General features: G+C 41.3%; 1 protein-coding gene across 3 annotated transcripts in view; it reads right to left on the reverse strand.

Moving 5' to 3' along the window:
* Positions 1 to 22,696, reverse strand: part of gnas (GNAS complex locus) — a 282,461-nt gene that overhangs the window by 90,068 nt on the left and 169,697 nt on the right. For all 3 annotated transcript variants that reach the window (XM_068000669.1, XM_068000670.1, XM_068000671.1), the window contains exon 5: positions 1,232 to 1,329. In XM_068000669.1, coding sequence (XP_067856770.1) covers positions 1,232 to 1,329 — 98 coding nt within the window. The remainder of the gene's footprint in view (positions 1 to 1,231; positions 1,330 to 22,696) is intronic.

A 22,696-nucleotide genomic window follows, 5' to 3' on the forward strand; every position in this document is an offset into this window, starting at 1 on the left:
ATGGCTCGTACCTCCGCAATTTCTTCCCTTACTTCCCTCAGCAACCTAGGATGCATCCCATCCGGACCAGGTGACTTATCTATTTTTAAGTACAGCTAGCCTTTCTAGTACCTCCTCTTTATCAATTATTAGTCCACCCTGTATCTCAACTATATCTTCCTTTATTGAGACTCTGGCAGCAGCATCTTCCTTGGTAAAGACAGATGCAAAGTACTCATTTAGTAACTCAGCCATGCCCACTGCCTCCAGGAGTAGATGTCATAGTGACCTTTCTAGTGCCCTTTTTGCACCCCCAGTTATTTTAACCCATTTTAACATTCTCTTACATTTCTTCCAATGTTCTTTCACTTAGCTTACACTAATTTCTTTTAATATTGTCTTATTATTCTGGTGTGACGTGCTGAAGCATTAATGTTCTATATTTCAACTCTATCCATCACTGTAAATTCCATACAAATGGAAAAACAGCCATTAAAAACTCCAGGTGGCACAAAACAAACGATCTCTTAAATCCTTCAAAAAGGACTGAAAAGCAACTTGCTTTGAATTTTTGAATTCTGTAATAAGTGTATTTCATGCAGATAGGTTAGCTATGTAATGGTGAAAAAAGACAATTATTTTTCAATGTATTGCAGAACACTGTTGTACACAAAAGTGCATTGAATCATTGTAATGTGAATATTTTGAAGCATGCTGTGAAGAACTGATATGACTTAGAACATTTAATAATTTCTAAAACAAGGCTCAAATACCTTAATTTCAACTCTAACAAATTTTTTAAAAATCAACTCCGTGAAGCTGCATGAGCCGCTACTCTTTGCTGCACCCAGTTTTCCCAAACTATTATCCTCAAAAATCATAATGCAAGAATAAAATAATATGTTACTGATATGCTTCATATCTCATGTACCAAGTTATAGATAGTATCAAATCCTTTAAAATATAGTGTATTTAGTGCCTCATACAGCAACATACTGTGGACCAGCTTCTTCAAATTACATTTCTCAAAAGCTTTTTTGTTCAACTAAAACTACAACTAAAAACACTTCAGTGTTCCTTTCAGAAGCAATGTCAGCAATCAGATTACTGTTCCCATAATAATGAGTTTTATGTTAAATTATCCAACATATTGCATTACATTCCTGCAACATTTTTATTCAAGTTTATATATTTCTGGTACAGTGTCCGTTCCTTGCTACCAAATATGCCAGGAAAGCCAAAAGGTACTTACTAGTGTGCGCAGTCAATGAGCTGATACTCGTTTGACCTTTCATAACATGCTTTCACACCTTCATCCTGCCAGAGGACCGTTGTATGTTCATAGAACTCCTGAAACAAAACATTTAAAATTTATTATAATCTGACAAGTACAAATCAGAATTTAATAGCGGATAAAAGCACAAACAAATGTGGTACTTTATGCATTAGTTACCTTCACACTACTACTGGTTTAGATATTGGTATAGGCAAAAGGATGTATGCATAATCATGTGGGACTGTACTGTTCACACACTATAGGCTGCACATAACATACATGCACACCTGTCTGTACCAATGTATCTACAAATACAAATAAACAGCAAAAAACTGCAAATGCTGGCAACTGGAAACAAAACCAAACAAGGCTGAAAGTCAAACAAAACCGAAGGTCAAACAAAACAGAGGTGGTCAGTCAACATCTGCGGAGAGAACAAATAAGCTACCTTTTCAGGCATCTAATCCTTCAGTTAACTTACCTTAAATGTCAACTTATCTGTTCCCTTCATAGATGCTGACTGACCTGCTGTTTGTTTCCAGCATTTTCTGTTTTTATATACAAATACATACTGGTTTGTTCTGGAACTTCATGTGCATACTGACATGGTGCTAAAAACATTCCCAGAAGACAACCTCTCAAATTCCAATCTGTACTGGTCCAGGGCAGTGCGCTGAGTGTAACTGACGCCTGCTGCCCCCAACCCCAAAACTGGAAAGGTTTGAACTCTCCTCACTATCTCGTCCTTCCTTCAAAAGCCTTCCAAAAATCTCTCGAGGACTGTGCTTTTGGTATCTTCCCTTCAATATTTCCTATTTTCTACTTGGTGTCCTTTTCTCCCCCTTATGAAGTAGTCCGAGAAATTCTTGTAGGTAATGGCTGCTTTACAAATGCAAGTGGTTAATGTTCTGAAACAAAATGATCAATAAGTACTCCTGAAAATAGACCACATTCAAGGAAAAATATTAATGCCAGTCACATTTTTGGGTTATTGCACTTGATAATTCCTTGGGGTCAGCACCAGACACTCCTGTAAGCAGACCGTTGGTCCCCAATGATCCAGAGTGTGCCTTACGCTACCTAATGTCTAGGTAAACAATAATGAGACCCAAGGATCACAATAGAGAACCCTAACTGTATACCAGCTACTGGAATGCATCACATGATTTTTCTCTCATTGAAAACCAAACTAAATATACATTCCATCAGACTGAGACTCAGTCTCTAAACCAACAGGCGGTTTATTTAAATAAAACTAAGTGAATAAATGAGCAATATAATAGTGAATCATACACTTCACTAACTTCTATATATAAAATGATAAAGATGCCACTGGTGGGACCTTGCTGTGCACAAATTGGCTGCTGCATTTGCCTACATTACAACAGTGGCAAACCTTCAAACTACTTTATTGGCTGTGAAGTACTTTGCGATATCCCAAGGATATAAATAGCGTAATATAAATGCTAATTCTTTCTTTCTTTTTGTGCTTATCATAACACTTCGCACCTTGTGAGGCCGACCACTGCCTGCCCATCAGGTCTCTGAGCTCACGGTTTTTTGTAGTGACGAAATGAACACACCCGCGCGTGCGCACACACACAAACAAACATGAAAAAAAGAAAATTTAATACAGGCAAGAGAGACATTTTTGTCACAGTGCCTAGTGCAATGATAAATTGGATTAATTTTTGATCGGTGAATCTAACCTCTGGGCAGAACAAGAACAATAAAACTCTTTCTTGGTAGCAACTCTGAGTTTCAAAGTTGCCAAAATTGCAAATTACTTTTAAATGCTTTTGTGAAGTTTCACATATTTAATGATCATAGAACATCTGTGTCCCTGGGCTTGAGGAGAGGGATGAAACAGGAAAAAAAAGCTAGGGTTCATGGCCCATAGCACAGGTGTGAACATTGCCTGTAGATAGGATCAGACTCAGCTGTGATGCCCTTGCTGATCAAATAGTCTGTAACATACTATGTAGGTTCACACATGAAAAATAGTTCCTTTGGTGAGGAACCAAAGGGCTTCTGGTACACAGTGAGAGAAACAAAAATGATCCCGATTATTACAGCTAACTGACCTATGGCAGAAAGAGATAGATGTGGTGAATTAATTCTTGACTAACGCACATAAACATGGGTAGCCTAGCGGTTATAGTACTGGACTATCAATCCAGAGGGTGAGTGTTCAATTCCCACCGTGGAAAGTTGACCATGAAAGACGCCGGAATGTCGTAAAATCACAAATGGTTTTCCTTTAAGGAATGAAACCTGCCACTCTGACCCGGTCTGGCCTGTATGTGACTACAGTCTAACTCTACACAGTTGACTCTTAATGCGGCCTTGCCAGCATTGCCCACATCCCAAGAACAAATAAAAGAGCGAATGTACCGACACCAAAGAGGATCCTTTTTCTTACCATTATTCAATAATTCATTGATTAACCATCCATTGTTTGCAATTATATAAACAGGTTCGTTTCTTTGCTTCCATTTATTCCTGAGAAACAGATGGCTTCATTTGGAGGATATTGGCAATCGAAGTGAAGCAGTGGTTATAAACTAGTAGCACATCTGGCTTCCCCATTAGCTCAGAAGTCAAATGCACCACACACGATGAGATACTGACCCATGCAGGCCAGGAACTACCTAGCTTCCATCACTGGTGTAAGCAGAGTTAGCCAATCTCAAGCAGATCAGTAGGAGGGGCACTATAGTTGGCCTTGGCGCCCATGGGTTACATGAAACCAGGAAAGGTTCCTGTTCGTTATCCTGTGAACCCCTGCTGGAAAGTTTGCTATAAAAATCGGGCAACATTATCAGATCTGGCTGTGATGTCTTACACAGTGAAATAGCCCTTGGAGTACTCAAAGGAACAAGCTGGATTTTGCCTTTGTGAGGAATAAGTATTGAAGGTGGTGGTTTTAATTGAGATCAAGCAATTGAGAAAGGCTCAGTGGAAGCCTTTTGACATTGCTGTCATTGATTTGGATAAATCTTTTGACCATGCAACCATGAGTGAAAAAGCTTGAAGCTACACATCTGGGATATGTAATCCTGCTCCAAGATGGTTGCAAGGATAAAAAGGGTTTTCCATCAGCTACGGCCAACACAGTCTTTGCCCACATTTTCCCCATTCCAGTACTCTCACCCCCTCTCCCATCCAATGAGCCTCCACAATTGCCAGATCATCTGCCATTTCCGCCACCTACCAAAGGATACTGCCACCAAACAGTTCTCCCCTTCAATTCACTTTCTGGAGGAACTGTTCCCTCTGGGATATCCTTGTTTATTCTTCCATCACCCGGACTTTCAGCTGCTCTTTCTCTAGCCCTTGCCCAATCAACTGCAGCAGATGCAATGCCAGTTCATTCACCTCTTTCCACATCATTGTCCAGCACCCCAAATACTCCTTCCATGTAATACAATTGTACCTCCTCCAAACTAGTAAACTCAAACTGGTCCAAAGCATAGCAGTCCACATCCTGCCCTGCACCTGCTCACCTATCACCCAATCTTCACTAAACTATACTGACCCTAAGTATCTCACTGTATTAAATTTAAAATCCTATTCTTCAAATCCTCCCCTAGCCTTACCCATCATAGTTCTGCAACCTCCGCCAGCCTTGCATCCTGTCCCGCACCCTATATTCCTCTGGCTCTGGCCTTTTGTCCAGCTTGACTACCTTGTTTCTTGACCATTGGTGCAGAGCCTTTAACCACCTTGTCCAACTCTCGAACTCTCACCCTCACCATAAAATGTCTTAGGACATTTTCAATGCTGAAGGCGCTATATAAATGCAAGTTGCTGTATGTAGCTCTGAAGAACAGCCTGCTTGAAACATTGACCTGTCTTTTCTTTCTACAAATGTTGACCAACTTGTTCATTTCTTACATTTTTAGTTTTTGTTTCAGATTTCCAGCATTTTCTGTTTTTTGTAGTTGTATATCATCCACTAGTATTCACCTCTTTCTAGCTTTTTAAAAAGCCTGTTTGGAGACCAGTATATCCATTAATTGCTCCTCTGATAGGATTCAGCATTCTTGAATCTCAACTTCTACTGGTTCGCTTCCGCCAACCCCTTAGTTTTGTTCCGACTACAAAAATACTTATCTTTCACTTTACATTTTTGACAGACTTTATAGCTGTCTTTTCTCTTTCAGCATTCAGCTGCCTTTGCCGCTTGCCTCCCTTCCCCTAGCCCATCAAGTCAAACTTCCCCTACTGTTCTCCCCTGCCCTAGCCCTGAACTCGCACCTTTCTCTAGTTTCTCTCCAAGCTTATCTTGACCATGAGACCCACCTCCTGCTCCCTTCGCCCTATTCCCACCAAACTGATCACCCAACTTCCATTCCTGGCCCCCATGTTAGCTGATATTGTTAACAGGTCCTTCTCCTCACGTACTGTCCCCTCCCCTTCAAATCTACCATCACCCCCTCCTCAAAAAACCCATCCTTGATCCGTCTGTCCATGCAAACTACCACCTCATCTCCAACCTCCCTTTCCTCTCCAAAGTCCTTGAACGTGTTGTCGCCTCCCAAATCCGTGCCCAGCTTTCCAGCAAATCCATGTTTGAACCCCTCCAATCAGGCTTCCGTCCCTGCCACAGTACTAAAATGGCACTTATCAAAGTCACAAATGACATCCTATGTGATTGTGACCGTGGTAAACGATCACTCATCTTTCTCTACCTGTCTGCAGCCTTTGACATGGTTGACCATACCATCCACCTCCAATGCCTCTCCTCTATCGTCCAGCTGGGTGGGACTGCGCTCTCCTGGTTCCATTCTTATCTATCCAGTCAGTCAGAAAATCACCTGCAATGCTTTCTCTTCCTGCTCCCGCATTGTTACCTCAAGGATCTATCCTTAGCCCCCTATTTCTCATCTACATGCTGCCCCTCGGCGACGTCATCCAAAAACACGACGTCAGGTTCCATACGTATGCTGACGACACCCAGCTCTACTTCACCACCACCTCCCTCGACCCCTCCACTGTGTCTGATTTGTCACAACTAAATATTGCGAAGACTGATGCCATTGTCTTCGGTCCCCGTCACAAACTCTGTTCCCTAGCCACCAACTCCATCCCTCTCCCTGACCACTGAGGCTGAACCAGGCCATTCACAACCTTTGCGTCCTATATGACCCTCAGATGAGCTTCCGACCGCATATCCACTCCACACCAAGACCACCTACTTCCACCTCCTTAACAGCGCGTGTCTCTGCCCCTGCCTCAGCTCATCTGCTGCTGAATCCCTCATCCATTCCTTTGTTACCTCTAGACTTGACTACGCCAATGCTCTCCTGGCTGGCCTCTCATCTTCCACCCTCCATAAACTTGAACCCATCGAGATTTCAACCGCAGGAGCAGACATGAAGATCGATATGATAGAATGGAAATAGGTGGAGCTGAATATGGCGACTGCTCAAGCCAGAATACCTCCTAAAAATAAAGATTCTGCAGTACTTTATATTTTAAAAAGCTGTTTCAATTCTATTCAATCCATTTTTGTTTACATTTTCAACCCCATCCTAGGTTATCTTCATTCTACTCAATAGGCAACGGTTTAGAAGTTGACCCTTGCCAGTAGCTGCATATTTCCAAGCTACCCTTATTTTTATAGCCAACCAGAGCATAAGGCAGATGCTATCAACTGCCCTAGTTTTGGAAAATAGCTTCTTTTATTGCCTTTGCTATACCTGTGGAGTTTAGGCAGACTTCAAATTCTTTGCCGTGCCACAATTTAATCCAACTCTTTCACATAGAAGGAAACAGCTATGACAATGTATTTCCCTACATTACAACAGTGGCCACACTTCAAAAACACTTCTTTGGCTGTTAAATGCTTTGGAATGTCCTGAGGACGTGAAAAGCGCTACACAAATGCAAGTTCTTTCTGTCTTAGCGGACCAATTGTTTCAAACTAATGTGGTTGGAGCGTATGTACTGAAAAGTTTAACTTTTTGCTTGTCCTCATGTCTGTTAAATGGTGATATAGGTGTTTTTTATTACATTAGCAAGATACAAAACAAACCAGTTTCCAGCATTGTATTTTAATATCAATCTTGCTTTGAATTTGCTGATTTAAAAAGGGAAAGAAAAGTCTTGGAGAGTGCTTTCTGTTCCAAGTCTCACCTCTTTTCTGCTCCCCTCTTTTTAAATTGAAGTAAACTGTAATCTCACCGTACACTTAACTTCTGTATTGTTGCGGACATGGAGACTCAGATTAGGTATCCCTCCCTGCTGGGCAATTCTGGTGACATAAATTATGGGAATATTATGGAATAGCTCCATTGCTAACAGCAGGGGGTGTGATTTCAAACCACAAGCACGGTTTCCTGCGGTTGCCAACTCTTAGATCAGTTTGAAGACCCTTTCTGCTATATGCAGTGGAGCTGATCCAGGACACTCCCCATACTGCATTACTTTCTTCAAAAAATTGCAACTATTTTCCGAGGGTAATTTTAACAAAAAGCCACCCTCACCCAAATTTTCCTCATTTAAGATGCATCGTTTATCAACAGTCAACATGGTTCAATTTGTAGCGCACTTCTCTCTAGGTCAGCAGGTTATGAGTTCAAACTCAATCTAGCCTGACACTTCAGTGCAGTTGTGAGACAGTGCGGCATCCTTCAGATCAGGCATTAATCAAAGTCTGTTCCAGTGGTTCAGGTGAATGTTAGATCCCATGGCACTATTTGAAGAATACAGAGCTCCTCTCAAACATTTCTCCTTTAGGCACGTGACCAAAAACAGCTTGATTCCTCAATCAACTCATTGCAGAGGAAAAGATTACATGTGAAACTGGATTTTCATGGAGCACTTGGAATAGCTCCAGTTCATACAATTTTCACAAAGGAGGTGGATATTGGGATTATAGAACCACTGGAAATGAGCGCAGAACTATTGGTGGGAGGATATTATTCGAAGAGAAATGGTGCTGAGGAAGTTCCTCGAACTTCAGACAAATGAAACACAGCAACCTGATGGTTTTCATCTGAGGTTCCTGAGACAAACTAGGGAAGAACTAGCAGAAGCTCTGACTAATTCTGTGAAAAGAAAAGTTGTGCCAGAGGACTGGAGGGTAGAAATTTTACTCTTCTCTTCAAAGAAGACTTGTATAAGCTAAGAAATGATATGTCAGTTAGTCTTACTTCAGTTATTGGTAAGCTACTGGAGTCTATAAATACAAAATGAAATTAGTGCTAGTCACTCAGTGATGGCACTCTCACCTCGGAGTAAAAGATTGTCGTGGGTTCAAGCCCCACTCCAGAGCCTCGAGCACATAACTTACGCTGAAGCTTCAGTGTAATAGTGAGGGAGTTGGCGTCTTTTGGATGAGACATTAAACAGAGGTCCCATCTGCTTGCTCAGGTGGACTTAAAAGATCCCATGACACTATTCGAAGAGTAAGGGAGCTCTCCCAATGTCTGGCCAACATTTATCCCTCTCCCAACGCCACCATCTCATTGCGTTCGTAGAATCTTGCTGTGTGTAAATTGGCTGTCGCATTCATACACAACAGTTCAAAAAGTATTTAATTGGTTGTGGAAGCACTTTGGGATATTAAGGATGTGAAAGGCGCATAGGGCTATAAAAATGCAATTATTTTTCTAATCATTTGGAGAAATTGGAGTTAATCAGGGCCAGTCAACATGAATTTATTAAGAACAGGTTGTGCTTGACCAATCTTGGAGTTCTTTGGAGAAATAATAGAGAATGGAAATACAGTGATTGTGGTTTATACGGATTTTGAAAAATCATTTAATAAGGTACCACATAACAGACTTATGGTAAATAGCACATGTAATAGAAAGAAGGTTGGAGAGCAGAAAGTAAAAGGGTGCCGAAGTGGTGGGGGGGGGTGGCAAAAACAAGGTTCTTAAACTGGAAAGATGTGCCGTGTGGTATTCCACAGGAATCTGTATTGGGGGTCGCTGTCATTTAGGCTGCACTCGGAGTATTGTGCAGAGTTTTGGGCACCCTGTTACACGAAGGATATAAAAGCAGTGGATAGAGTCACTAGGATGTTACCAGGAATAAGGGATTACAGGTATAGAGTGATTTGAGAAGTTTGGTGGCTAATGCAGAGAAAAACATTGGGCAAACTTGAAGGTACCGTTTTACCTCTTTCTGTTCTGTAACATTCTATGATTCTATTCATTAAATATTTCCAACTATCAGTTTACCTGCATTGCAACAACCGATTAAGAGTATGTAACAGTTTTACAAACCATGGATGCTATATTTCATTTTCCCCCAAATAACAAGATCATTGATAACTTAAATACATCTGATCCTACTCAAACCAGACCAAAGCACAGTGAACTATTTTCAGCTGATACCCAATCACATTCTAATTAAACTCAGATACTCAGCACTAAATTCAAATTAAATATCAATTGAATTTCTACCCTCTCTACTGAGCTATATAAAAACCATTACAATCAAAATTGTCAAGTTATCAGCTAAGTTAATTTGAAGCATGTGAAATACATATTCAAATGCAATGGTGTTTTCAATATCCATACTGAACAGTCAGTGAAGTCCCATTAGGACTTGCAGACAAGACGCTTCTTCTGAACTCGAATCTTCCTTGTTTGCTCACTTTTCAGATGTTACCATGCCACAGATGATATGCATCTACGCCAAGTCTGTTTGGCATCTGCTCCCAAACATTTTCCTCCAATTCTGCTTGAAAAATTTGTAGACAATATGGGTGCACTATTCTGGCTAGCCTTGTGCCAAAACAGACAATTTGTAATAGAAATTCAAAATGTGTTTTTAGCTACTTTCACCCTTCAATCTAGAAATTGAAAACAATTCTGACAGCCTAAACTTGTGCCACTCAAAAATGATGCAGTTGGTATGTGGGTTATAGCAATGATTTTCAACATGCTGTGCATTTCCTGAAGTAAGAGATACTAGCAAAATATTGTGAAAGTGAAATAAGTTTATGCATAATAAATTATGGTATCCGGTCAGAATTTTATTTTAGTAACAGAATAAAAGAGAAATTTTTACAGTTTTTCAAAAAAAAACAGGTCATAAGGAGCTGAGTGGTGCAGTGGGTAAGCACAATGATATTTAACCACTGGGTCCAAATCAAGCAAACAAACAAAAATACTACAGGCCCCTTTGCAGATAAAGATAGATAAGGGAACATATAGATTTCATGAATGGAGAGATTAGAAGGGGTGACTGAAAGCTTGGTCAAAAAGACGGGTTTTTAGAAGTGGAGAGGCAGAGGAAGTTCCTTAAGGTCAAGGCCAAGGAAGCTAAAGTTTGGTTGCCAACAGTGGGATGAAGAGAAGGGGAAATGGACACAATGCCAGAGTCTAATTACTGGGAGTGGGGAGGAGGGCAAGGCCACAGAGGACTTTGTAGATGAGAACTTCAATTGTAATATGTTGGGGGACAAGTAGCCAGTGTAGGTCAGTGAGGACAGGACTGATGGACAAGCAGGACAGGAGATGGGCATTTAAGTTTTGGACAAATTGGAGTTTATGGAGAGTGAAGGATAGGAGGCCAGCAAGGAGAGCCCTGGAGCAATGGAATATAACGGTCATCAAAGCATCGCTAAGGATTTCAGCTGCAGATGGGGCGGAGGTGAAAAATGTTGTAGTGGTGGAAATAAGAGGTCTTGCTGAGGGACAGAATGTGAGATTTGAAGCTCAGCTTGGGGCCAAATCAGACAGAAGTTTCATAGGAATATCACATGTGCTGCCATGTGAACTCTTCTATCTTTATGGAAGACTGACCAAAAAACACCATCAAGGCAAGGCAGAGTTTCAGATCACCAGCTGTGCTTTTTTTTAAATATATAAACACACCAAATACATGACTACATAGTTTTTAGTGAGAACAATCAATTTCCCTACATTCCTCGAATGGAAAACAATAAAAACGCAACCTATCAACATGAGCTCACCTTCACGAGTTAAGCTGGCTCAGACTTTTAAAACAGTTTCTGGATGCTGCGGAGAGAGCGAGCGAGCGAGAAATGAAGACTTGCATTTATACAGCACCTTTCATGACTCAGGGCGTTCCAAAGCGCTTCACAGCCAACAAAATACTTTTTGAAGTGGAGTCACTGTTGTAATGTAGGAAACACTGCAGCCTATTTGCACACAGCTAGGTCCCACAAACAGCAATGTGACAACCTCCTGATTCCCCAGAGCCTTTCCACTATCTACAAGGCACAAGTCAGGAGTGTGATGGAATACTCTCCACTTGCCTGGATGAGTGCAGCTCCAACAACACTCAAGAAGCTCAACACCATCCAGGACAAAGCAACCCACTTGATTGGCATCCCATCCACCACCCTAAACATTCACTCCCTTCACCATGGGTGCACCGTGGCTGCAGTGTGCACCATCTACAGGATGCACTGCAGCAACTCGTCACGGCTTCTTTGACAGCCCCTCCCAAACCCATGACCTCTACCACCTAAAATGACCAGGGCAGTAGGCACACGCAACACCACCTGCACGTTCCCGTCCAAGTCACATACCATCTCTACTTGGAAATATATGCCATTCCTTCATCATCGCTGGGTCAAAATCCTGGAACTCCCTACCTAACAGCACTGTGGGAGAACCTTCACTACACGGACTGCAGTGGTTCAAGAAGGTGACTCACCACCACCTAAAGGGCAATTAGGGATGGGCAATAAATGCTGGCCTTGCCAGCGACACCCACATCCCATGAACGAATTTTAAAAAAAAACCCCTGTGCTCGCTGACCTACATTGGCTCCCAGTACGGCAACGCCTTGATTTTAAAATTCTCATCCTTGTTTCCAAATCCCTCCATGGCGTCGCCCCTCCCTATCTATAGCCTCCTACAGCCCTACATCCCTCCGTGATCTCTGCACTTCTCCAATTCTTGTCTCTTGCACATCCCTGATTTTAATTGCTCCACCATTGGCAGCCGTGCCTTCAGCTGTCTAGACCCTATGCTCTGGAATTCCCTCCCTAAACCCCTCCGCCTCGCGAACCCCCTTTAAGAAGCTCCTTCAATCAACCTCTTTGATTAAGCTTTTGGTCATCCGTACTAATATCTCATGTGGCTCGGTGTCAAATTTTGTTTGATAACGTTCCAGTGAAGCGCCTTAGGACGTTTTACTATGTTAAAGACGCTATATGAATGCAAGTCGTCACTGTTGAAATGGAACATTTGGATTCTCAGGTGTCACAAAGCATGGTCTTCTCATAATACCGTGCAAATAAGTACCCTCTCTCAGTATACCAATTAATATTACAAATCTCCACTGTAGGTCTACACCAACATTCAGGCTGCTAGCATTGAGGAAAATTACAGAGTAATATATTAGGCCATCACTGACCACTTCCCACCCCACTCGCTTCCTTCTGCATCCACCCCTGGAAAAAACTCTCCCTCAAGTCACTTCCAACTGGATTTTTAGATTTGAGGTTAGGATCAGATCAGCCATGATCTTATTGAATGGCCGAGCAGGCTCGAGGGGCCGATTGGCCTACTCCTGCTCCTAATTCTTATGTTCTTATGCACTTTCGCACTTTCAAACTTCCAACTGTCCAGTCCTTGGCCTTCTATTTGGCAACCACTCACTCCCTCACTTCCACCCTTGATGCTCTTGTCCCTAGTAAAACCTTTATTCTCATCCGCCCGCCCCCCCACCCACCACCAATACTGTGTGGCCTCCATCTTCTCTCCTTCAAGTCCAAAGAACGCAGAGTTGAGCGTGTCTGGCCTCACTCTCCTCTACTCCAGGATTATCCTAGAAAGCAAAGATAACCCCAGCTTCTTTTCTCCAGTACGAACTATCTCCTTAAACCTCTCTCCCCTGCCCCCTTCACTTTCATCTCCAACAAGAGCGAAGAGCTCATGGACGACTTTGTCATTAAGATTGAGACCATCCATTCAGCTGCCTCTGCTCCCAGCTCAGGCCTGATTCCACATCTTTCTCTTATTTTCTCCCCTATTTCCCTCATGCCTCTTCTGAGTTCATCTTGTCTGAGATCCACCGCCTGCTCCCTGGATCCAATTTCCACTAATCTGGTGACCACTCAACTTCCCTTCCTGGCCCCGTGCCAGCTGACATTGTAAACACTTACCTCTCCTCAGGTAAGGTCCCCCTCCCTTTCATTACCCATCAACACCCTCCTCAAAAAAAACACCCATGACTTGCTGTCCTTGAAAACTGTGCGCCCCATCTCAAACCTCCCTTTCCTCTTCAAAGTCCTTGAACTTGTCATCACCTCATAAATCCATGTTCATAATTCCTACAACTCCATGTTTGAATCGTTCCAATCAGGTTTCTGCCACAGCATTGAAACAGCTCCAATCACAGACACAAGTTATATTCTTTGTGACTGTGTTGCATTTTCCCTCCTTGTCTTTCTTGAACTTACTGCAGCCTTTGACATGGTCCACCACACCATCCTCTTCCAATGCCTCGCCTCCACTGTCCAGCTCAGTGGGACTGTCCTTGCTTGGCTCCACTCTTAACTATCCAATCGTAGCCAGAGCATCTCCAGCAATGTTTTCTCCTCCTGCCCCCGCATCTTTACCTCTGAATCCTCCAAGGATCTATCCTTGGACTCTCTCCTTTCCCACATCTGCATGGTGCCCCTCGGCAACATCATCCAAAGACTGAAAACGCCCAGTTCTACTCTTCACCACTTTTCTCAACCCCTATACTGTCTATGTGCTGTCAGACTACAGAGTTGAGCTGCAATTTCCTCCAGTTAAACATTAGGAAGAATGATGCCATCATTATTCGGCCCCTGCCACAAAATTCATACCCTTGCTGCTCCTTCAGATTGAACCAGACTACAAACAACCCCGGTGTCCCATTCAACCCCAAGCAGAGCTTCCAACCCCATATTCATTCCAACACAAAGACCACCTACTTCCAGCTCCACAATATTACCTGCCTCTGCCCGTCTCAGCACATCTGCTGCTGAAACTCTCATCCATGGCTTTGTTACCTCCATACTCAATTACTCTAGTGCTCTCATGGCTAGCCTCCCATCCTCCACACTCTAAATACCGGATCATCCAAATCTTTGCTGCCCGAATACTAACCCTCACCAAGCCCCGCTAACCAATCAGTCCTGACCTACACTGGCTCCCAGTCCCCCAATGCTGTCGATTTAAAGTTCTCATCCTCGTGTTTAAATCCCTTCATGGGCTTTGCCCCCATCTCTCTAACCTCCTCCAACCCTACAAGCCCCCCAGAACTGCGGTTTCTTGAGCATTCACCCTCCTTTCACCCTACCATTGTTGCTTGTGTCTTCAGCCATCTAGGCCCCATGTTCTTCAACGCCCTATCTTTCTTGAAAAACCTCCTTAAAACCCAATTCTTGGTCACCTCTACCAATATCTCCTCCTTTGGATCGGTGTCAATTTTTGTTTTGATTATGCCTTTGTGACATGCCTTGGGGTGTTTTTCTAAGTTAAAGATGCTTTATAAATGCAAGTTGTTTTATCTAAGTTTAATAGCAAATGAAGCTCAGACAGCCCAGGCAAAATCCAATTTGCCACAGGTGGCTTCGGTCTTCCCGATGTTAAGTTACATAGACTAAGTTGTCATGGATGAGACATGACAATGTCAGACAAGCAGTCCGAGAGCACAAAGTTGCTGTGGGGTTGTCAGAAAAGGTAGAGATAGAGCTGAGTGGGTGAGTGAGTTTTCTCCTGTTGGGTTTCCAGTCTTTATCTAGATACTATGGGGGGGTATGAAGTCACAACACAAAACTGCCTCTAATTTGGCAATTTCATTAAAAGGGAACAGAATGGCTGGTGTTGGATATTGGGAAATGTCACACAAATGCAAACAGGCTTGTTATTCTGAGCTTGGGTCGGAGGTAAATTGTTCGGGTATAGTAGAGAGCACTTTATTCTGCTCTAATCACGACGCAGCTGACCTGGAGAGCTTGGTGCTGACACTGGGAGCTGGAATGGGAGAGTGTTCTATCTCTTGACAGTAAAGTTATCATCTTAAGGTGAGCAAAAAAAACCCAAGAAACTTTACAGTTGAGGTCATGCATCTGATCACATTACACTTTGCTAAGTAGTTGTGAAAGTGGAAATCTAACCATTTAACATAAATTATGAAGGAAGGAGAGTGAAAGTGAGATCATATTCAAGCAAAATTTTAATATAGCTGAATATGGCAATACCTCTATTTTTGGTTCATTAGGAGCAAAACTGGTGGCCTTGGTACTGTGCATGGCAATTTGTAATATTAGTGTTATATATTGTTTGAATTCAATTATCTCCAATTAATCTTGGCTGTTATCTTACTATAATTCTGCAGTGCTAAAATTACTACCTTATTAGAACAGCCTGCATAGAATCTGCAATTTTCCTACAATGAAATTTTACCAACTTTTTTTAATACAAGTTTTTAATAAAATAATGCCGGTCAGGTCAATTATTAAATCATTTTATAAACACTCACCAATAAAATCTGCATCTCCTACCGTCAATTGCACTGCACCGACGAGACAATTACTCAGTAAATATAATTCAGACAATACGAATAAATAAGGAAAAAATGTTTCCAATGGCAAAAGGTTCGGTAAACCAGACAACACAGATTTACGGTGATTGGCAAAAGAACCAGAGGCGGCATAAGGAGACATTTTTTACGCAACAAGTTGTTATGATCTGGAATGCGCTGCCTGAAAGGGTGGTGGAAACAGATTCAATAGTAACTTTCAAAGGGAATTGGATAAATACTTCGATGGAAAAAATTTACAGGGCTATGGGGAAAGAACAGGGGAGGGGGACTAATTGAATAGCTCTTTCACAGGGACGATGGGCCGAATGGCCTCCTTGTGTGCTGAACTATGATACTATTCACTGAAGATTTACATTATTGTAATTTTAAAAGTAAGCACCATTTCTTGAGAAGACTGCAAAATGCACAGATAATTGTGGCATTGAACAACTATTCTGGTTATTTTCTACAGTTATTTTGTGTAGCTATGTAACGGGTTGACCAACTACCACAAATTTGGATTCCAAGTCCTGGACAGTTTCTAAGCAAGAGTGAGCAGGTGCACGTATTTCAGGAGCAGATTAACAAGCAGAAAGAGGGACTGCATCATACGAATTGCTAGATGAGAAAAAGACCATGGTCCATCTACCATCCTGGGTGTCACATAATACAGCGATAATGAAGTTGGTTAATCATAGCAATCAATCTCTATCAATTAATTTACAACAGGCCCAGACATGAGGCAAGGAAAACCACCAGTGGTGGAAAGCTTTGGGAACCATAGGTCACAAGTTACCTGTTCCTCCCAAGCACACTACACTTGCCATATATGTCTCAAATTACACATATACTGTATCCCAAAATATTATTTTCTGAAAGAAATCTATCTAACTTGCTTTTCAGTGAATCAACATTATCTGCTTCCACCATCTCCCTAGGGAGCCTGTTCATACATGACCACTCGCTCACTGAATGTTTCTGCAGATTAGTTTTGAACCAACACGCAAGCGCAGGTTGTGTCCTCTGGTTCTACTGTTCTGGACAAGGTGAAACAGCTCAACAAAGGTCCACATTATCTAGTCCCTTTAGAATCCTAAAGGCAGTAATCATTTCACATCTCAGATGGTTAGGGGAGAAAAGTTGGCGTAGACAGCACAGGAAAGCGAGGGGCACAAGAGAGAAACACCTACATAACAAGCCCCAAACACAGACCCCGTTAGAGACACGAGAACCGCTCAGCAATTTTTTTTGCCAGGACAGATCGCTTGTCCCAATGTGTGTGTTGAAAAATATACCCAACTCGGATCACATTAGGACTAAAATTCACTGTCTTAGCTTTAAACGCAAATATCAGAAAACAAATCATTTCACTGCTGACGTGTACAGTGGGCTGGGTGGAAAGGACCAGCTGAGAAAACTTCAGGCTTCACTGTGCTTATGCATTATTGAAAACAGTCTCCAAAATGCAATGGGACCACTATGCATTTTAGATCCCTTTTCCAGTACACCATAAGGATGATTTTGAACATTTTTAGTTTCAGCATTTCTTAAACCACTGTGGGCTGCAATGCTGTTGGATTATTTTTAGTATGAGGAGACTCAAGGTCAAAGTTAGCTTATCTATAGGAAAACATCATTCACAAAAGAAACCAATATTCTGTTGAGAAAAATCATTCATTTAAAAAAAACTGAAATGGTAGGTTAGAGTTAGAGCACAGATAATTCACAGATCAGAAGTACACCACCAGCCCCAAGCATGGCCATTTTCAAGAGGAACCCAGGCATAAAACTTCACATCAAGTCTATCAAAAAGTTTAGGAGACATACAAAATATGAGATCAGCATGCAATCCTCCATCCACTCCAAGAGGTCTGCGTCAGATGCAGACACACATTAAAGTTTGGTTAGATTGGAGTTTCTTAAAAAGTTAGAGTTGACAAGTCAGAGGTCAGAGACAAACTGAGCAGAACTACAAGGCCCCCCAATCATCCAAATCACGTAGAACGGCAAAGCCACAAATGCACTGCATATAAAAACTAATCAATGACTAGTGTTCTAAAGTTAGCTTTCATGGTTTATGTTAACTTTACACCTTGACTGAGTAACTGCTTAGTGACTCACTCATGCTATATATAGATCAGCACACAACCATTTATCATGGCTCAAGTTCAACAGCCACACAAGAAATGATTAGGTTAGTCAGATTCCACAGGAAAGACTCCAGTAAATACAGATTTCAGAATTTTATCATTCACCAATTTATTGCACAAAGTAAAATTTAGATTCTTCCTGGTTGCCATCCACTATTGTTTCAAACAAAGCTGTTCAAGCTGCTATTTGAAGAGCAGATATTTTTTCCATCTTTCACCGAACACCCATTCTGTCTCAGCAGGATGAGAGCCAAACCCGGATTGATCTGTGCAGCTATGGCAAGATCACAGCAGTACAAATTCATAGATTGTTAAATCAATACACTGACTTACAACTTGTGCATTTTCCACAGCACTGTCAGATCAAGAAGAAAATGAATTCTTTCTCAAGCAAACCAAGGGAAGAAACTCATCAGCAACTGTGGCCAAGATTGGCTTTGAAGTAAGACTGTGTGGCACTATCTTCTGTGATTGCTCATGGTTCACTGACCTGAGATTACCGATAACACTGACAACTCCCCAACTACCTGAAAGCACTCAAAGCGAGACAGCTTTTCCTCCTGACCACATTTGTACTGTATCGTAGTATTTCATTAGTATCCAGTGCAATCACTAGAACTCTTCGAGATCTGACAACAGTCCAACAAGAGGGGACCACACCGATTTTCATAGTTTGATTAAATCTGTGGCTTATGCGCTCATGTCAGCAAGATTCAAAGAAACTGTGGAACCTTGAGGTTAAGAAGCTGATGTGGAATATTGCTTCCTGGACTTAACAAGTGGCATTATACAGGACCATTCCTTAGAGCAGTCTCTACTTGCATATAGCTTCCTTTTTAAAAAAAAATTGACCCAGAACTTCGATCACCTGTTATGAATATCAAATGTGCTGGGAGGTCCGAATGCAGCCTGAGCATTGCTGGAAATTCTGAGTTGTATTTTGAATCTTGAAGCACGAACCACACAAGCCCAAATAACAAAAAAAACCAACCTGATTATTTATAGAGCCGACAGTCAATGAGAATTAACTTTGAGGAATGGAAAAGTTGCTCAAAAATCAAATTTGTGTAAAACGACACAAAAGTTGTAAAAGTAATGGCGACAAAAAAACGGCTGATTTGGTCATCTTGCAAAATGCAATTTGCATATTTCTCCCCAGATTTGCAAACAGTGGGAATGCTGCCAATCAGGGGGAATAAGTAACTGAGTCAGATTCCAGAACAAGGCTGACATATGCATCACAAGAATGGACTGAAGGCCACAACTGTCAGAGCCTCTGCATGGCAGCAAAATTCAAACTGCACCATCTCTTCCTTCACATCTTTCACTCAACATCCATTCCATTTCAGCAGGAAATTAGCAAAACCTAAAATAAATACTACAATTATGGCAGGATTACAGCAATAGGCATAATAGCCTCACTTGTATAAAACAGCTGAACAAATGAAGATGGTGGCATGTGTGAGAGTAATTTGTCTTTTTGTAACACTTGATATCACAAGACACCAAAGACCAGAGTGATCCATGTAGTTGACGAGTGAATGCAGACTTTAGAGATAAAAAGGAAATCTTATGGAGGATGAAGCAATAGTGAAGATACTAAATGAATACTTGGTCGCCGATGTTACAGAAGAGTGTAGTAATGCGAATGAAAGAATACAAGAGAAAGGATAACTATAGATAAGGAAGTAGCATTGAAAAAAATTGGAGGAACTCAAAGTGAAAAAGGAACCAGGCCATGATGGCATGCATCCTAGAACGCTGGAGGAAGTCAGGGAGAAAATAGCAGAGGCTGTGACCACAACGTTTTAAATATCTATGGATGTGCCCGAGAGCTGCCAACGTAACATTTGTTCAAAAAAGTCAGATAACTATAGACCAATAAGCCTGACATTGGTAGTGCATAAGCTTCTAAAGGCTATAAAATGGGTTAAGTTAAATCACCTACAAAGACATGAGTTAATTAAAGACTACTAGCATGGATTTGTAACAGGCAAGTTGTGTCTGACACAATTTAACAGAGTTTTTGGAAGAAATAAGAGTGTATTGATAAAGGAAATGCAGTAGGTGGATTTATGGATTCTCAAAAGGTGTTTGATAAGATGTCTCACAGGAAGCTTGTTGATAAAATTAAGGCACACTGTATTAAAGGGAGCGTGGCAACATGGAAAAGAAGTTGGTTAGAGGACAGAAAACCCTGAGTGGTGGCTAATGGACTGCTGGAATATAAACAGTGGTGTCCCCCCAGAGTCAATGTTGGGACCATTGCTATCTCTATCTCTCTCAGACACAAAAATCAGGAGCAAGGTTAACTGTGAAGAGAACTGTAAGTGACTTCAGGAGGCCATAGACAGGTTCGTTGATTGTACTAAATTTCATCTGACATCTATTCATCCAGAGAAATGTGAGGTGACACATTTTGGGAGGAAAAATAGGAAAGGATATATACACTAAATGGTAAGACTTTAAAATGAATAGAAAAGCAGACAGGCTTGGACGTTTGGAAACAAACTTTAATAATAAAACAGTCAAGTTCATAAAGCTTTTTTTAAAAAAGCATATAAATGTTATAAATAGGGTATAGAGAACGAAAGTAAAGAGACAATGCTAAACTGTAGAAATTATTAGTTAGGCTACAGTTACAATATAACCCGCAGTTTTGAGAATATCAAGGCCATGGCAAGGATGCAGTAAAGATTCACTACCGCAACACCAGGGAAAAGGAGAGACTAGAGAAAACAAAGAAGGTTAAGGGATGTGATAGGTGTTCAAAACTGTGAAGTTTTCAATACGTAAATCAGGAAAATCTATTTCCACGAGTCGATGAGTCTGTAACTAGAGGTGATAAGTTTAAGATTATCACCAAAAGAATGATGGGACTGATGTAGAGTATTTTTTGTATATATGTACACAGTTGTTAGACATGGAATGCCCTACCAGAAACAGTGGTGAAAGCAGAATCCATAAAGGTGAAGTAGATAAATATTTGAAAAGGTTTGTAGAGAAAGGGCAAGGGAATGGGACCAGATGGATAACTCTTTCAAAGAACCAACATAGGTGATATGGATTGAACAGCTTCCTTCTGTGCTGCAAAATTCTACGATTCTAATCAACGATACTCTACATGGCAACTCTATTTTGCTAACACCTGGAGCGCTTATAAATTATTCAAATGATTCAATGTACTTATATCACCTATGTGATACCCAAAGGTGAAGAAATGACTGAGAAGGAACTTTCTGTACAAAGTTATCCATCGGCCTTCAATATTATGCTCTTTTGCCATCACATTCCCTGCCATGGCCTGGAATACAGCTTTTGAGGTTTCCGAGGGTGAAGGGTGCTGGCATAGGCAGTCAGATTGGGCAGGAAATGGTCGGCTAAGGGGGAAGGTCGCATTAGGGAGTGGAAAGGGAACCGGGAGAGAAGACCATTTTGGGGCAACAGGAGAAATAGGAGGAGGAAGGGTCTTCAGCTTGAAGTACTCAGTGGGAGGAAAGTATAATAAATAGATTAAGTTTAAGCATGACACTAAAGCATTACGGACCGGCGCAAGAAATAGCGTGACAGGAAAGCATTACAGAAATGAAGTGTAATATTTACAGGAATTGCACATTATCGGGAAGACACATGACAAACACAATAATTGATCTGCCATGGTGTGGCATACAGGGAGTCAAAACCTATATGTAGAGTGTTGAAAAGTTTTATGACTATGTTCCCAAAGAATATGTTTACAGTACTAAAACAGTGGTCAACAGAAGCTGCTACAATTACATGGAAATTAAAAATTAACAGGATATAACTGAAGAATTTAAGAGTACAACAAATGTATTAGGTTTTTTGACCCTGCAACTGCAACAGGAAAACTGAACCACAGAAACCAACATACAGTACATGCAGCACTACTCAACACCAAAAGATTATGGGTGAACAATGCAACACAGCTAAACAGGCGATGAATTAATACATTTATCGAGCAACAACCACCAATAAATCAATAATTCATAGCAAAATAGGCACCAAGTTAATACAGCAACAAATTAATGAAGCAACGAGCACCAACAAATCAATAAATTAATAGAGCCGTGGCAGTGAATTAGTGGATCAATATATTCATGAATCAATAAATTCATTTAAGCAACAAGCACTATTAATTCAGCAGTGAATTAATAAATTAATGGAATGGCACACACCAGGGAATTGATGAAGCAACAATGAATGTATAGAGCTGCAGACAGAACCAACCATTAAATTATTGGAGCAGCAGGCAGCAAATTAATACCCCCTTCCTACCTTTGCGGCCTGTGCTTACTGTCAGGGAGCCACTAACTGACTTTCGGGCACTTTACTTTTCTAAGCACTTATAATGTATTAGCCAACTATAAAGGCAAGATAAAAAGGCTCTAATTGAGCCGAAAAGGTTTTAGTTTGCTAACACATGTAAACAATTAATACTATAAATGTATATAGTTTATTCTACCAATCTCAAGTTTGACTGTATATACAATTCTAGGATCTGGCTGAGCATCCAATTCAAAATATGCCCTCATAGGAGAAGAGTTTAAGTATTTGTAAATTATTCCTTTAGCCATAATTATTCAGTGCTGGCTTAGTGACGAAGAAAGGAAACCACCCAGACAGCTAATGTGTAGGTAAGTAAGGGGGCTCAGAGGACATAACGTTCAAAGTGGTAGGCTTGAGGCTAGCCATAATGTCAGCAGCAAAAGCAAACCAGGCAGGTGGGTAGGCTTCAACCAGAGTTATGAAAACGGATGGTCATAAATAGGTTGGG

Source organism: Heptranchias perlo, chromosome 19, assembly GCF_035084215.1.
Source record: "Heptranchias perlo isolate sHepPer1 chromosome 19, sHepPer1.hap1, whole genome shotgun sequence".
Taxonomy (NCBI): Eukaryota; Metazoa; Chordata; class Chondrichthyes; order Hexanchiformes; family Hexanchidae; genus Heptranchias; species Heptranchias perlo.